This window comes from Mobula birostris, chromosome 21 (genome assembly GCF_030028105.1).
Source record: "Mobula birostris isolate sMobBir1 chromosome 21, sMobBir1.hap1, whole genome shotgun sequence".
NCBI lineage: Eukaryota > Metazoa > Chordata > Chondrichthyes > Myliobatiformes > Myliobatidae > Mobula > Mobula birostris.
In genome coordinates, this window is record NC_092390.1 from 24,070,687 (window position 1) to 24,087,724 (window position 17,038).

The window sequence follows — 17,038 nt, forward strand, 5'->3', positions numbered from 1 at the left end:
ATACTTCTTTTGTTGTTATTGTGTGTTTTTTGTGTGTAATTTGTGTCTAATTTATATTTATCTTGTGAACGCTGTTTGCATGATGCCATGTGCCTGTGATGTTACTGAACGTAAGTTTTTCATTGCACCAGTGCATACAGGTACTTGAGCACAGAATAACAAATTCAGCTTTAACTTTTATTTGATACGTGGCTTTCCTTCAAGATTCACCAATATTTGTTGGCCCAGTATAACTCATAGTTCAAAACACTGAAACAATTCCCTTTCAATCTCTTGGCAAGAGTCTGACAAAACATAGTCAAGGAACATTGGCACTGGTAATAAAGCCTAATGATTGAGATTAAATCAGAAGTTCATACTTCAGTGTTTTTTAAAACCTCAAAGTTTCCCAAAGTACTCGACAATCACTATTGAAATGTTAACAGTGTTTGTATGGATATAGTCATATTAAAGAGCGAAAATCATAATGGATAAAAGGCCACTCTCGGTTACACTTGGTTTGGTATTATGTTTCAGGCTAAAATGACAGAACTACCAGAAGAGGAAAAAGCTAAGATTGCTGAACAGGTTGCGGATTTCACGCAGGTTAAGAGCAGACTGGATGCAGAGATTGAGATTTGGGATGAGACCAGCAATGACATCATTGTACTCGCCAAGAAGATGTGCATGATCATGGTGGAGATGACTGATTTCACCAGGTAAGTCCTCTCTATTCACACCATATAGACAACAAACTAACAACAGCAGGGGTATTTTCACAGGAAAACATCTACCAGTATCACCATTAACACCTAAGGAAAAGAAACAAAGATAGTCTGCTCCACCAATGAGTGAGATCATTAGTCATAGTCATAGTCATACTTTATTGATCCCCAGGGAAATTTGTTTTCGTTACAGTTGCACCATAAATAATTAAATAGTAATAAAACCATAAATAATTGAATAGTAAATTATGCCATGAAATAAGTTCAGGACCAGCCTATTGGCTCAGGGTGTCTGACCCTCCAAGGGAGGAGTTGTAAAGTTTGATGGCCACAGGCAGGAATGACTTCCTATGACGCTCTGTGTTGCATCTCGGTGGAATGAGTCTCTGGCTGAATGTACTCCTGTGCCCAACCAGTCCATTATGTAGTGGATGGGAGATGTTGTCCAAGATGGCATGCAACTTAGACAGCATCCTCTTTTCAGATGCTACCGTGAGAGAGTGCAGTTACTATTGATCCAATCTTGGCCTCTTTATCAATTTTCCATTCACTTCCCATCCCCCTTGGCTCCTTTGTAATTTACAGTGCCTATAAAAAGTATTCAACCTCCTCCCAGAAGTTTTCATGTTTTATTGTTTAACAATATTGAATTACAGTGGGTTTAGTTTGGTTTTTTTGACACTGATCAACAGAAAAAGACTCCTTCATATCTAAGTGGGAACAGATCTCTACAAAGTGATCAAAATTAATTACAAATATAACACAAAAATAATTGATTGCATAAGTATTCATCCCTTTAATATGACACACCAAATCATCACTGGTGCAGCCAATTGGTTTTAGAAGTCACATAATTAGTTAAGTGGAGATCACTGTGTGCAGTCAAGGTGTTTCAATTGATTGAGTAAAAATACACCTCTGTCTGGTACTTTCAACTGCTGGTGAGTCAGTATCCCGGCAAAAACTACATCATGAAGAAAAAAGAACACTTCAACTAACTCCACAAAAAGGTTATTGAAAAGCACGAGTCAGGAGATGGATACAAGAACGTTTCCAAGTCACTGAATATCCTTTGGAGTACAATTATGTCAATGATCAAGAAATGGAAAGAATATGTCACTGCTGTAAATCTACCCTAGAGCAGGAGTTTCTCAAAAACTGAGTGACTGTGCAGGAAGGGGACTGGTGAGGGAGGCCACCAAGAGACCTATGACAATTCTGGAGGATTTACAAGCTTCAGTGGCTGAGATGGGAGAGACTGCATATACAACAACTGTTGCCTGGGTGTTTCACCAGTCGCAGCTTTATGGGAGAGTGGCAAAGAGAAAAATACTGTTGAAAAAACTCAGATGAAATTTCTGCTAGTTTGCCAGAAGGCATATGGGAGACTCTAAAGCCAGCTGGAAGAAGGTTCTATGATCTGGTCATGGAACTCCTGAAGCTATCACCAAAGAAGAAATAGTGAGGCATCTGGAAAGAAATGGATCCATCAGGCAGATGCAGCATGGATTCAGCAAACGTTTACAAACCTACTGGAGTTCTTTGAGGATATACCAAGCGCAGTGGGTAGAGGGAAACAAAGGGACATTATTCACTTGGATTTCCAGAAGGCGTTCGATAAGGTGCCACACAAAAGACTTATTCATAAGGTGACTTATTAGCATGGGAAGAGGGTTGGTTAACTAATAGAAAGCAGAGAGTTGGGATACATGGGTGTTACTCTGGTTGGCAATCAGTGGTGAGCGGTGTGCTGCAGGGGTCGATGCTGGGCCTGCAACTGTTCACGATATACATTAACGATCTGGAAGAGGGGACCAAGTGTAGTGTCTCTGAGTTTGCTGATGATACCAAATTGAGTGGAAAAGCAAATTGTGCAGAAGATACAAACAGTCTGCAGAAAGATTTAGATAGGTTAAGTGAGTGGGCAAAGGTCTGACAGATGGAGTACAATGTTGGTAAATGCGAGGTCGTCCACTTTGGAAGGAAAAATAAAAGAACGGATTAAATAGTAAGAAAAAATTGCAGCATGCTGCTATGCAGAGGGACTTGGGAGTGCTTGTGCATGAGTCACAAAAAGTCGGTTTGCAGGTGCAGCAGGCTATCAAGCAGGCAAATGGAATGTTGGCCTTCATTGTTAGACGGATTGAGTTTATGAGCAGGGAGGTTATGCTGCAACTGTACAGAGTACTGGTGAAGAAGCAATTGGAGTACTGTGTGCAGTTCTGGTCTCCTTACTTGAGGAAGGATATGCTGGCTTTGGAGGCGGTGCAGAGGAGGTTCACCAGGTTGATTCCAGAGGTGAGGAGGTTAGACTATGAGGAGGGATTGAGTCATCTGAAACTGTACTCACTGAAATTCAGGAGAATGAGAGGAGATCTTACAGAAAAATATAACATTTAAAAGGATAGATAAGATAGAGACAGGAAAGTTGTTTCCACTGGTAGGTGAGAATAGAACTAAAGGGCATAGCCTCAAGATTTTGGGGAGTAGATTTAGGACGGAGATGAGGAGGAAATGCTTTTTTCCGGAGAGTGGTGAATCTGTGGAATTATCTGCTCAATGAAGCAATGGAGGCTACCTCAGTAAATATATTTAAGACAAGGTTGGATAGATTTTTGCATGGTAGAAAAATTAAGGGTTATGGGGAAAAGGCAGGTCGGTGGAGATGAGTCTGTGGTTAGATCAGCCATGATCTTATTGAATGGCGGAGCGGGCTCGATGGGCCAGATAGCCTACTCCTGCTCCTATTTCTTATGTTCTTATGTTCTGATAAAACAAAAATCAAGTGGATAACCAGAGATTTTCTTCCCAGGGTGGAAGTAGCTAAGATGAGGGCATAATTTTAAGTCAATTGGAAGAAAGTATAGGGGAGAATGTCAGAGGTCAGTTTTTCACACAGAGAGTGGTAAGTATGTGGAACGCTCTGCTGGGGTGGTGCTGGAGACAAATACATTAGGGGCATTTAAGAAACTCTTAGATGGGCACATGAATGATAGAAAAGTGGAAGGCTATGTAGGAGGTAAGGGTTAGATTGATCTTAGAGTAGATTAAAAGATTGGCACAACATCGTGGACTGAAGGGGCTGTACCATGCTGTAACATTCTATGTTCTACCATCTCTTCAACCACCTGCTCAGTCCTCTCAGCATTTTACATGTTTCCATAAAATCACCTCTCATTCTTTTTAGACTCCAAGGAATATAGACCCAAACAATTCTCCTTTTCTTTATGCATCATTCCAAGAATCAACCTGGTGAACATTTTCTTCGCTGCTCTAATGCAAAGATATCCTTCCTTAAACATTGCGTACAAATCTGTATGTGATCATTTAGACACAGTCTCACAAGTGCCCTGTAAATTTGCAGTGAAGCTTCACAGATTTAAATCCATAAACCTTTGCAATAAAGGCCAACATTCAAATTATTTCCTATTTCTGTGTGCAAACTTTTGTTTCATGGACCAGATGCCACAAAACCCTGTATCTGGCAACATTCAGCAGTTTCCCTGGATTTAAATAATTTTTATTTTAATTTCATTCTTTCTTCCAGAGTAGGGAAACTTGCATTTCCTCACATTGTGTATCCACCTACTAATTTAACACTCAGTGCTAAATCCATATTCCATCATATCCTGAACTGTTCACACACAAAGAATTGCTCTTGGAGTTACTATAACTGTACCATGGAAAATGTGACTGCCAATTTCTGCTGAACAAGCTACTACAAATTGTGATGGCGCTATTACCAGATAATCCTCGATGATGGGGACACAAAGAAAACTTTCCTAATGTTCACAGAACATTGAACATAGAACAGTACAACACAGTACAGGTTCTTTGACCCGTGATGTTGTATCAACCTTTCAACCTTCTTTAAGGCCAATCTAACCATTCTATATAGCGATGGTTGCACCATAGCCTGGTATGGAAAAGCCTTCAAAAAGTAGTGGATATGGCCCACAGGTAAAGCCCCCCACTCCGTTGAGCACATCGATACGGAGCGCAGTCACAGAAAAGCAACATCCATCCTCAAGAACACCGACCATCCAGACCATGCTCTCTTCTCGCTGCTGCCATCAGGAAGAAGGTACAGGAGCCTCAGTACTCACACTACCAGGTTCTGGAACAGTTACTTCCCCTGAACCAGATGGGATAACTTCACTCAACTTCTTTCACCCAATCGCTGAAATATTCCCACAACCTATGGACTCTTCATCTCCTGTTGTCAATATTTATTGCTTATTTGAGAAACACATTTTTGAAATTTTCGTTATTTTTTTTCTCCAACGGCGTTCTGAGAGGCGGGACTGCGCAGGCGTGTGACGTCGGGCTGTGCAGCGCGGCAGATTTAAAAGGAACAGAGCCTCATAGAGCGGGCAGCGTAGTTTGCAGGCTGCGGAGTGAGCCCGGGAGCAGACTGAAGGTTTAAGGGCTTCGGCTCAACGGGCTTAGGCGGAAACGGGCGAGGAAGGTTTGGCATTCATTTTCTGTTGTTATTTGAGGAGAGGGGCAGTATGAGCGTGAGGGCAGTTTGCTGTTCTCGGTGTCGGATGTGGGAGGCCATGGAGTCTCCAAGCCTCCCGGACGTCTACATCTGCGCCAAGTGTATCGAGATGCAGCTCCTAAGGAACCGCGTTACGGAACTGGAGCTGCAGCTCGAGGACCTTCGTCTGGTCAGGGAGAGTGAGGAGGTGATAGAGAGGAGTTGCAGGCAGGTGGTCACGCCGGGGCCACGGGAGGCAGACAAGTGGGTCACGGTTAGGAGGGGGAAGGGGAAAGGTCAGGTAATAGGGAGTACCCCGGTGACTGTGCCCCTTAACAACAGGTACTCCTGTTTGAGAACTGTTGGGGGGGACAGCTTACCCGGGGGAAGCGACAGCGGCCGTGCCTCCGGCACAGAGTCCGGCTCTGTAGCTCAGAAGGGTAGGGAAAGGAAGAGGAGGGCAGTTGTGATAGGGGACTCGATAGTAAGGGGGTCAGATAGGCGATTCTGTGGACGCAGTCCAGAGACCCGGATGGTAGTTTGCCTCCCTGGTGCCAGGGTCCGGGATATTTCTGATTGTGTCCAAGATATCCTGAAGCGGGAGGGTGAGGAGCCAGAGGTTGTGGTACATATAGGTACAAATGACATAGGTAGGAAAAGGGATGAGGTCCTGAAAGGAGAATATAGGGAGCTAGGAAGGGAGTTGAGAAAAAGGACCGCAAAGGTAGTAATCTCAGGATTACTGCCTGTGCCACGTGACAGTGAGAGTAGGAGTGCGATGAGGTGGAGGATAAATGCGTGGCTGAGGGATTGGAGCAGGGGGCAGGGATTCAAGTTTTTGGATCATTGGGACCTCTTTTGGCGCAGGCGTGACCTGTACAAAAAGGATGGGTTGCACTTGAATCCTAGGGGGACCAATATCCTGGCAGGGGATTAGCGGGGGCTACTGAGGTGACTTTAAACTAGAATGGTTGGGGGGTGGGAATCAAATTAAAGAGGCTAGGCGTGAGGAGGTTAGTTCACTATAGGGGGATGGGAACCAGTGCAGAGAGACAGAGGGGTGTAAAGTGAGGGTAGAAACAAAAAGTACTATGGAGAAAAGTAAAAGTGGCAGGCCAACAAATCCAGGGCAAGCATTAAAAAGGGCCACTTTTCAGCATAATTGTATAAGGGCTAAGAGAGTTGTAAAAGAGCGCCTGAAGGCTTTGTGTGTCAATGCAAGGAGCATTCGTAATAAGGTGGATGAATTGAAAGTGCAGATTGTTATTAATGATTATGATATAGTTGGGATCACAGAGACATGGCTCCAGGGTGACCAGGGATGGGAGCTCAACGTTCAGGGATATTCAATATTCAGGAGGGATAGACATGAAGGAAGGGGAGGTGGGTGGCGTTGCTGGTTAAAGAAGAGATTAACGCAATAGAAAGGAAGAACATAAGCCGGGAAGATGTGGAATCGATATGGGTAGAGCTGCGTAACACTAAGGGGCAGAAGACGCTGGTGGGAGTTGTGCACAGGCTACCTAACAGTAGTAGTGAGGTCGGAGATGGTATTAAACAGGAAATTAGAAATGTGTGCAATAAAGGAACAGCAGTTATAATGGGTGACTTCAATCTACATGTAGATTGGGTGAACCAAATTGGTAAAGGTGCTGAGGAAGAGGATTTCTTGGAATGTATGCGGGATGGTTTTTTGAACCAACATGTGGAGGAACCAACTAGAGAGCAGGCTATTCTGGACTGGGTTTTGAGCAATGAGGAAGGGTTAATTAGCAATCTTGTCCTGAGAGGCCCCTTGGGTATAAGTGACCATAATATGGTGGAATTCTTCATTAAGACGGAGAGTGACATAGTTAATTCAGAAACAAAGGTTCTGAACTTAAAGAGGGGTAATTTTGAAGGTATGAGACGTGAATTAGCTAAGATAGACTGGCAAATGACACTTAAAGGATTGACGGTGGATATGCAATGGCAAGCATTTAAAGGTTGCATGGATGAACTACAACAATTGTTCATCCCAGTTTGGCAAAAGAATAAATCAAGGAAGGTAGTGCACCCGTGGCTGACAAGAGAAATTAAGGATAGTATCAATTCCAAAGAAGAAGCATACAAATTAGCCAGAGAAAGTGGCTCACCTGAGGACTGGGAGAAATTCAAAGTTCAGCAGAGGAGGACAAAGGGCTTAATTAGGAAGGGGAAAAAAGATTATGAGAGAAAACTGGCAGGAAACATAAAAACGGACTGTAAAGGCTTTTATAGATATGTAAAAAGGAAAAGACTGGTAAAGACAAATGTAGGTCCCCTGCAGACAGAAACAGGTGAATTGATTATGGGGAGCAAGGACATGGCAGACCAATTGAATAATTACTTTGGTTCTGTCTTCACTAAGGAGGACATAAATAATCTTCCAGAAATAGTAGGGGACAGAGGGTCCAGTGAGATGGAGGAACTGAGCAAAATACATGTTAGTAGGGAAGTGGTGTTAGGTAAATTGAAGGGATTGAAGGCAGATAAATCCCCAGGGTGAGATGGTCTGCATCCCAGGGTGCTTAAGGAAGTAGCCCAAGAAATAGTGGATGCATTAGTGATAATTTTTCAAAACTGTTTAGATTCTGGACTAGTTCCTGAGGATTGGAGGGTGGCTAATGTAACTCCACTTTTTAAAAAAGGAGAGAGAGAGAAACCGGGGAATTATAGACCAGTTAGCCTAACGTCGGTGGTGGGGAAACTGCTGGAGTCAGTTATCAAGGATGTGATAACAGCACATTTGGAAAGCGGTGAAATGATCGGACAAAGTCAGCATGGATTTGTGAAAGGAAAATCATGTCTGACGAATCTCATAGAATTTTTTGAGGATGTAACTAGTAGAGTGGATAAGGGAGAACCAGTGGATGTGGTATATTTGGATTTTCAGAAGGCTTTTGACAAGGTCCCACACAGGAGATCAGTGTGCAAACTTAAAGCACACGGTATTGGGGGTAAGGTATTGGTGTGGATGGAGAGTTGGTTAGCAGACAGGAAGCAAAGAGTGGGAATAAACGGGACCTTTTCAGAATGGCAGGCGGTGACTAGTGGGGTACCGCAAGGCTCAGTGCTGGGACCCCAGTTGTTTACAATATATATTAATGACTTGGATGAGGGAATTAAATGCAGCATCTCCAAGTTTGCGGATGACACGAAGCTGGGTGGCAGTGTTAGCTGTGAGGAGGATGCTAAGAGGAAGCAGGGTGACTTGGATAGGTTGGGTGAGTGGGCAAATTCATGGCAGATGCAATTTAATGTGGATAAATGTGAAGTTATCCACTTTGGTGGCAAAAATAGGAAAACAGATTATTATCTGAATGGTGGCCGATTAGGAAAAGGGGAGGTGCAACGAGACCTGGGTGTCATTATACACCAGTCATTGAAAGTGGGCATGCAGGTACAGCAGGCGGTGAAAAAGGCGAATGGTATGCTGACATTTATAGTGAGAGGATTCGAGTACAGGAGCAGGGAGGTACTACTGCAGTTGTACAAGGCCTTGGTGAGACCACACCTGGAGTATTGTGTGCAGTTTTGGTCCCCTAATCTGAGGAAAGACATCCTTGCCATAGAGGGAGTACAAAGAAGGTTCACCAGATTGATTCCTGGGATGGCAGGACTTTCATATGAAGAAAGAGTGGATGAACTGGGCTTGTACTCGTTGGAATTTAGAAGATTGAGGGGGGATCTGATTGAAACGTATATGATCCTAAAGGGATTGGACAGGCTAGATGCAGGAAGATTGTTCCCGATCTTGGGGAAGTCCAGAACGAGGGGCCACAGTTTGAGGATAGAGGGGAAGCCTTTTAGGACCGAGATTAGGAAAAACTTCTTCACACAGAGAGTGGTGAATCTGTGGAATTCTCTGCCACAGGAAACAGTTGAGGCCAGTTCATTGGCTATATTTAAGAGGGAGTTAGATCTGGCCCTTGTGGCTACCGGGGTCAGGGGGTATGGAGGGAAGGCTGGGGCGGTGTTCTGAGTTGGATGATCAGCCATGATCATAATAAATGGCGGTGCAGGCTCGAAGGGCCAAATGGCCTACTCCTGCACCTATTTTCTATGTTTCTATTATTATTATTATTATTTCTTTTTTTTTCTTCTCTTTCGTTTTGCATTTTCACAGTTTGTTGTTTATATTTGCACATTGGTTGCTGTCTGTCCTGTTGGGGGCGATATTTCATTGAGTCTATTGAGCTCCTTGTATTTACTGTGATTGTCCCTAAGAAGATGAATCTCAGGGTTGTGTGTGATGACATATATGTACTTCAGTAATAATTTTACTTTGAACTTTGAATTTCTCTCCTAAATACCCCTCCAATTTTCCATCATCTATGCGTTTTCTTAAATGCCCCTCATGTCTCTACCACCACCCCAGCAATGCATTTCATGAAACCACCACTCTTTGTAAAAAAAAATACCTTTGACATCCCCCCTGTATCTTCCTCCAATCACCTTAAAATTATGCTTGCTCTTTAGCCATTTATAGAAGAAGAAAGCCCTTAAGTCCAGGTGGAGTCATTGGGACGCCGTCATGACGGCGTTTTTTTAGCAGGCTGTCTTATTTTTATGAGGCCAAGTTGCTAGCTCAAGGCTCAGCCCAGCATGGATGGAAAGCATGCCAGGGAGCCGGCTGGATTCGAACTCGGGAGCCTTCGCGCCGAAGTCCGGCGCTGATGCCATTACGCCACCAGCCAGCTTAGCCATTTATGCACCGGGGAAAAAGGTTTCCGGCTATCTACACAATTGGTGACTTTTATCATGTTGTACACTTCTGTCAAGTCACCTCTCATCCTCCTTCATTCCAAAGAGAAAAGCCTTAGCTCACTCAACCTATTCTCATAAAATATTCTCTCTAATCCAGGCAGCATCCTGATAAATCTCTTCTGCAACCTCTCTAAAGCTTCCACAACCATCCTATAATGAGCAACCAACTGAACACAATATTCCAAGTGTGATCAAAATCTTATTGCATTTGATACACCACAGACAGTAGTATTGGCATCAATCTGATCCTAGGTGACTTCTGGCTGCCATAGGAAAACAGCATCTGTCCTAGTGGCAGTCCACTGCGATTTCATTGGGGCAACCTGAGACTCCACTCTGGCACTCTGGGCACAAGACTTCCACTTTTACCTTGCCACTGTGACGAAAGTACACATAGACTAAGGTGTTGACTGTCCTGTGCTATCACCAGTGGGATCAACAGTTGATCTGCCACCTGCCTTCAGAAGAGAGATAAGTAAGACAATGGAGCAGCATTTGGAAATGTTAATGAAGAGACGAGAGAGATTAACGGAAGGAGACACCGGTCTGGGTATTGTCAAGACTGGTTTGCTTTGAACCTGAACTGTTTGAAGTGATGGACAGGCGATACCCCAACAGGGGGATAAAAAAGGGACAGGTTCGCTAAGGCAGGAGACACCACAGGAGACACCACTCACGACACCACGAGGTATCGAGACCCTGGAAGCGGTGCGCCCCCACAAGTCGGTGGGAGTTTTTGGAGGGCTGGTCACGGGACCAGCCATAGACGCACAGGGTGGAAAGATTCGGTCGGCGGGAACCTGGTGTGTGTGTCCACCCTTGCCTGGGTGCCAGGTTCACCGCAGAAGAACGATCGTATCTGAAAACGGAGGGGTCACAGTTGGTGACCTCAGAAGACATTACAAAGGGCTCGCCCGAAAGCTAACTGCGAGAAATATCAAAGGTCTGTTGAATCCGATTTTGAATATCAGCATTTGCTCTCTCTTTCTCTCTCTTCAACAGCACAACAACGATTGTTGCGAACTGAACTAAACTGAACTCTGTCACTTGTGATTGAACATTTTACCCCTAGACTGCGATAGAGCTTGATTGGTCCTATTATCCTAGTTCTGTGTACATGTGTGTTTATTCAGTGCTAACCTGTTGCATTTATATCCTTACTATTAGAGTACTGTGTTGCTTATTTCTTTAATAAAACTTCCTTAGTTCCAGTAATCCAGACTCCAACTGAGTGATCCATTTCTGCTGGTTTGGCAACCCAGTTACGGGGTACGTAACACCACAAAGAAAGTGAAAACCTGCTCTATCAGTCATGGTATGCAAGGTGGTTCAAGCTGAATGTCTCTGAAATACTCTTCACCTCATGACTGGGTAGCCAGAGAACAGTGAATTTATGGAATTTGTTGCCACAGGCAGCTGTGGAGGCAAGCCATTGGGTATATTTAAGCCAGAGGTTGATAGGTTCTTAATTGGGCATGGCATCAAAGGTTACAGGGGGAAGGCCGGTTATGGGGTTGAGGAGGAGAGAGAAAAAAAGGATCAGCCATGATTGAATGGTGGAGCAGACTCAATGGGCCAGATGGCCTAATTCTGCTCCTATGTCTTATGGAATGTTTCACTGCTCTGCTTCGTTGGAATACGAGCTCAGTGAGCCTCTTGAAATTTCTCATGTATCGTCAGACTATGTGCAAAGAAAAATAATTCAACCATGATCGAATGTTGGAGCAGACTCGATGGGCTAAATGGACTAATTCTATTCCTATGTTTTACGGTCTTAATTCTTTGTGGACTGCTGCAGTTTTCCTGGCCGTGTACCAGCATCAAATGGCAGCGCAGGCTCGATGGGTCAACTGGCCTAATTCTTCTCCTATGTCTCAAACTCCTACCATCTTAACTTTTCATAGTCTGCTGAAGTTTTCCAGGTGTTATGCCTTCTTACTGTAGTCCTTGTGAGCTCTCCAGTGCAAAATGAATATGTGTCTCTTCTCTAGCCTAAATTCCACATGCCCAGTGGGCAGACAAAGCCACAGATTATGCCCTTCCTTTCAAATACACCACAGCATCCCTAAAGTATAGAAGAGAAAGGCCTCATCAAGACTTGGCAGTTTCTATCCCTGCCCTGCTCTAATGGATAATGATATGTACATTTTAAATATGCACATATTAAAATTAAACTTAAAGTTCTGTGTAGCATATCATACCCCTAAGACAATCATGACATTATAAGTGCAATTTTGCTTTAGAGCTCTGTTCTCCTCCCGGCAGCTTATCAAGACAATATTAGTTAAAAACATGAAGTCTAAAACTACCAACTCCTTTACTTTGTACAGTCTTGTGTGGATTGTCAAAATGTATTAAATCATTATGACTCAAAAGAAAATTATTACCTTACAGATTATCTGGAAATGTGATTTGGCTATTTTAGTGAACTTTCTGATCTAGTGCCTTTCAAAACTGTTGGGCATTTCCAAACCTCTTTAGCTCCGGTGTAGAAGGTTCAAGTGTAGTTACCTTCCATAAGGCAGAAAAAGCAGCAGCCGATCCGTGTATAGCAAGGTCTCATGGAGAACAATGTGATAGCAATCAGCGATTGATGTTTGTCATGGAATAATTATTGGCCAGAACACTGGGAAGAGTATCTTGATCTTCTGTGAAAGCCGTATGGGAATTCTTTTACTCTCAGGGAGGGTAACCAGTAACTGGCAATATGTTACAACCAAATGTTTTATTTGTAAAGCCAGTTAATTATATTAGAAGCTGCAAATTATTGCCAGCGTCTAAATAGATAATGGACTCCAGTCAGTTGTATGATGAACACTTTGCCGCACAGCACTTCATCAGCAAGTACTTCAATTTTCCTCTTGTGAAAAGGTCTTATTTGAACATAATCAAATGCAATCCATTACATTACCTACAAGTACAAACAGGTAATTTATGTAGGATTTCAAATTAACTGTTTGGGACCTCATGCCATCTTTCCACTGAATGCGGTCATCTTTTGAGCCCATAGACGTCTCTGGAAAGCTTTGTAGGCTTGTTCCGGCTTGGTGGGGCCCACATGATGTCACAGTGTGTTGGTTGTTGTGAGTGGCCCGTGACCTTATTGTCATGTAGGACCATAGCTCCTGATACTTAATGAGAGAACTAGAACCATGGTAGAAAACCTGTCACTGATTACCTTCACGCAGCAATAGTTTGTAGATGCATATTGTTTCTGAACTGACTTTTGATACTACATTGCTACTCTACGATGGCACAGTTTTGATCTAAATGTGCAAAGATGGAGGTATGATATTGGTGTTGACGTGCAGATACCGATACCGTATCAATACAATTGAGTAATGATGGAAAGACAGTGTAAATACCACAATCCTCCATACCCCTCCATGTAGGAATACTTCGAGCATGTAATTATGCCAGTATGGAGATAACATCAACGTATTGGTTCTGCCAGGTGGCTTCTGTTATGAGCTTCTTTTCCATTCCTGGAGGCTGTTTGCTAATTCCAGTGACTGTGATGCATGAAGCAATAACTTAGTTAAATGATCTGTTTTGTAACAATGTAAGAGCTACAGGCTTGTCATGGGATGCAATAAAAACAAATCTCTTATCTGTGAACAGAAACATCACAATAAGTTATGTTTGAATTTAATTGTTTCATTAAAATATATCTAAATCACAATCTTCAATAGTTTTCCTCATCATTTGTAGCAAATACATCTGCAGGTTGAGTAAAGATGGCATTTAGTGTTCAGGTCGTGGGGAAAGATTACTTTCCAGTTAATTTAATTGCATATGCCAATTAGGTTAATTATAATCGTGTATCATCCTCCATATGGTGTCCAAATTAGTAATGAAAATGTGAAAACTGTTATTTACATCCCTTCATTATGCCACACTCCATCTTGAACAAATTCCTGATATAACAACAGCATCAACATGATAAGCTGTGCAAAGCAGCAAGAATAAGAGAAATTACTCTTCATAGCCTGCTGCCTGTCTCCGTACATTTAGGCAGGTTGCTGCCTAAATCCAGATGTTTTGTCAGCCTGTGTTCTGCCTACAGACATTTATGCAGCTCACTGTGTCTCCAGAGATTCAGTCAGCCTGCTCTCTGTCTTCAGACGACTATGCAGCCTGCCGACTGACTCCAGACATGTATTCAGCCTGCTCCCTGTCCCTAAGCATTATTGCAGCCTGAGATCTGGCTCCAGACCTGGTTTCAGCCTACTGCCTCTCTTAAACATTCCTGCAGCCTGCGATCCGGCTGCAGACAGGTATTCAGCCTGCTGCCTGTCTCTAAGCATTATTGCAGCCTGAGATCTGGCTCCAGACACGTGTAGAGCCGACAGTCTGGCTCCATACATTTTTGCTGCTTGTGGTCTGATTCCAGACATTTTATTCAGCTTGCTTTTCATTGTCCAGGCATTGGGTACCTTCAGACACTTTTACTGTCAGGTCTTAGTACCAAATATCTTTGCAGCTCCTCACTGGTTCCAGTTTGTTAGTCATAGAGTCATAGAGCACCACAGAACATCTAGTCTCTGATGAACTATTTATTATTCATCCTGCACCTGGACCAGAGGCATCTATACCCCTCCCATCCGTGTACTTATCCAAGGTTGTTTTAAAGATCAACCACATTGGTGAGAGTCAGGATCCAAATGGAAGCCAGAAGGACAAAGATGTGTTTCCTTCCCCAAGGACATTCTAAACTGCAATCTCATTGAAGCTGTTGGAAATGATGGAAGATGAGTACTACAGCATAGAAACAGGCCCTTCAGCCCATCTACAAGACAGAAACTGTTATTCTACCTAGTGCCATCGACTTGTACCCGGACCATAGCTCTCCATTCTCCTCCCGTCCATGTACTGATCTAAACTTTTCTTAAATGTTGTGATCAAACCTGCATTCAGCACCTCCACTGACAGCTTACCCCACATCCTCTGAGTGAAAAAGATCCCCCTCTGGGAAATACTGTAATTCAGCTTTCACTCTCAACCTATGCCCTCTACTTCTAGTTACACCTGACCTCAGTGAAAAAAGCCTACTTGCATTTACCCTATCTATACCCTTCATAACTTAGTCTACATCTATCAAATTTCAAAGGTTTCAACGTTTCGAAGGTACATTTAATGTCAGAGAAACATATACAATACACGTCCTGAAATGGCTTTTTCTTCACAAACATCCACGAAAAACAGAGGAGTGGCCCAAAGAATGAATGACAGTTAAATGTTAGAACCCCAATGTCCCCTCCAGCTCCCCCCTCCCACGTGTAAGCAGCAGCAAGCAATGATCCCCCCTCCCGCCACCGGCAAAAAAAGCATTGGCATCCACCACCGAGCACCCAAGCATGAGCAAAGTAACAGCAAAGACACAGACTTGCAGTTACCCCAAAGACTACTTGTTCACCCGGTATTCAACATACCATAGGCTCTCTCTCTCTCCCTAATAAGGGAGAAAGAGGTGTCTCTGTTTCTGCTCATCCTCCCACACTTTAGAGAATAAAGCCCTAACTTATTGTAATGAGCTCTTCAGCCAAGAGAGAGCTGGGCTCCGAGGTTTCTCAAGCACCTGAATTGGTTAATTTATCTTAAATAAGTCGTTAATTGTTTAGAGTTCCCTGTGTTTTTCTCAAGCAATTCACTCTTTGCAATCTGGTCTCATTGTGCTTTCTGTTTAAACTTGTTAAGTTTTTTTTGTTAGGCTCAGGGATTTCATGTTACTTGTATTATTTAAGGCTACGCCGGATAATTTTGAAAACACTGGTTTCGAGTAAAAACGACAGGCGTCCACACTAAGCGTCTTTCAAAATATCTCTGTCCACACTAACACAGATATTTGGGTGAATCTCCTCTACTGGGCACGCGCAGGACACACAGAAAACAAGCGAAGAGGAAATGGTATACTTTGTGCACGTTTGTCCAGTTGCAGAGTAGAAAAGCTTCAAAGGAATTGCTCTTGGCTCTCACGCAGGAGGACTTAAAACTAAAAAAAACAAATACTGGAGCGTATGGAGGCAACCGACAGGGAGTTCACGGACAGTATGACCCGGCTGACGACAAACATTGAAAAACTGACTAACTCTGTTGCATTAATAAAACACCTTGTTAAATGTATAAAACGTGTCTGCATCAGTGTTATCTTGTATTTCCATACAATGTTACATTAGGTTGTTACACATCTATTGTCAGAGAAGTGCTTGCATAAATAGGTAAAGCACCTTCGTACAAGCAAGGACAGAAAACAGGGCAAAGTGAGTATACTTATTTATTCAGTAAGCTATGGGTCAAAGTATTTGGTGAGTACATTTCTCACTCTTCTGGCTTCAGTCTTGTTGCCCTCTGTCCTGAAATTGTTCGGTTGTGTGTGGGGTTGCGTTCAAGAAAACAACGAAATGTCGCGCTGCGGCCATCTGTTCCAGCACATCATGACAGTGTTTTTAAATAGTCAAAAACCTCAATTTACAATTTAACTCTCACGCCATTCACACCGACTGCGCTTTATAACAGCCGTACGGCAGTGCTTGCACAGTACTAAGCAGAAGCAGAAAAAGCATTGTTGTTGTGGTGTTGTCATGACAGCGTTTTTAAATCTCTCCGTTTACCCCATACACACTGCAATGGATATTAGGCATTTTCAGATTTATTCACTCTGGAGACCGTTTCTGAAAATCTCCGTTTTCGGGGGATGTAAGTGCCACTTTAGTGTGGACGGAGGTCAAAACAAAGAGAAAAAGCTTTGTTTTCAAAATTATCTGGCGTAGTGTGGACGTAGCCTAAGTGGAAGCCCAATTAACACTAATCGTGGGGTTCTAGTTTTGAGAATGTTACTTCTGGTGGTGCTGCGCAGCTGACCCCCGATGTTCTTTTAGAATTATTATTAATAAACTCTCGTTGCCATCTCTACATCGGAATCTGCCTTTCCCCCACACTTGGGTTCCAATACTGCCAGCACACATTTGCCAGAAGGACCCTGCCAAGTAATGAATCCAACCGAGTTTGAGTAGCGGTGTTTTGACTTCGGTCGGCTTTAGATGAGAAGTACATTCATTCTCCTCAC

General features: G+C 43.2%; 1 protein-coding gene across 3 annotated transcripts in view; it reads left to right on the top strand.

Annotated features, from left to right (window-relative positions):
* Nucleotides 1–17,038, top strand: part of LOC140185675 (catenin alpha-3-like) — a 1,719,142-nt gene that overhangs the window by 1,598,681 nt on the left and 103,423 nt on the right. For all 3 annotated transcript variants that reach the window (XM_072239175.1, XM_072239176.1, XM_072239177.1), the window contains one exon: nucleotides 517–698. In XM_072239175.1, coding sequence (XP_072095276.1) covers nucleotides 517–698 — 182 coding nt within the window. The remainder of the gene's footprint in view (nucleotides 1–516; nucleotides 699–17,038) is intronic.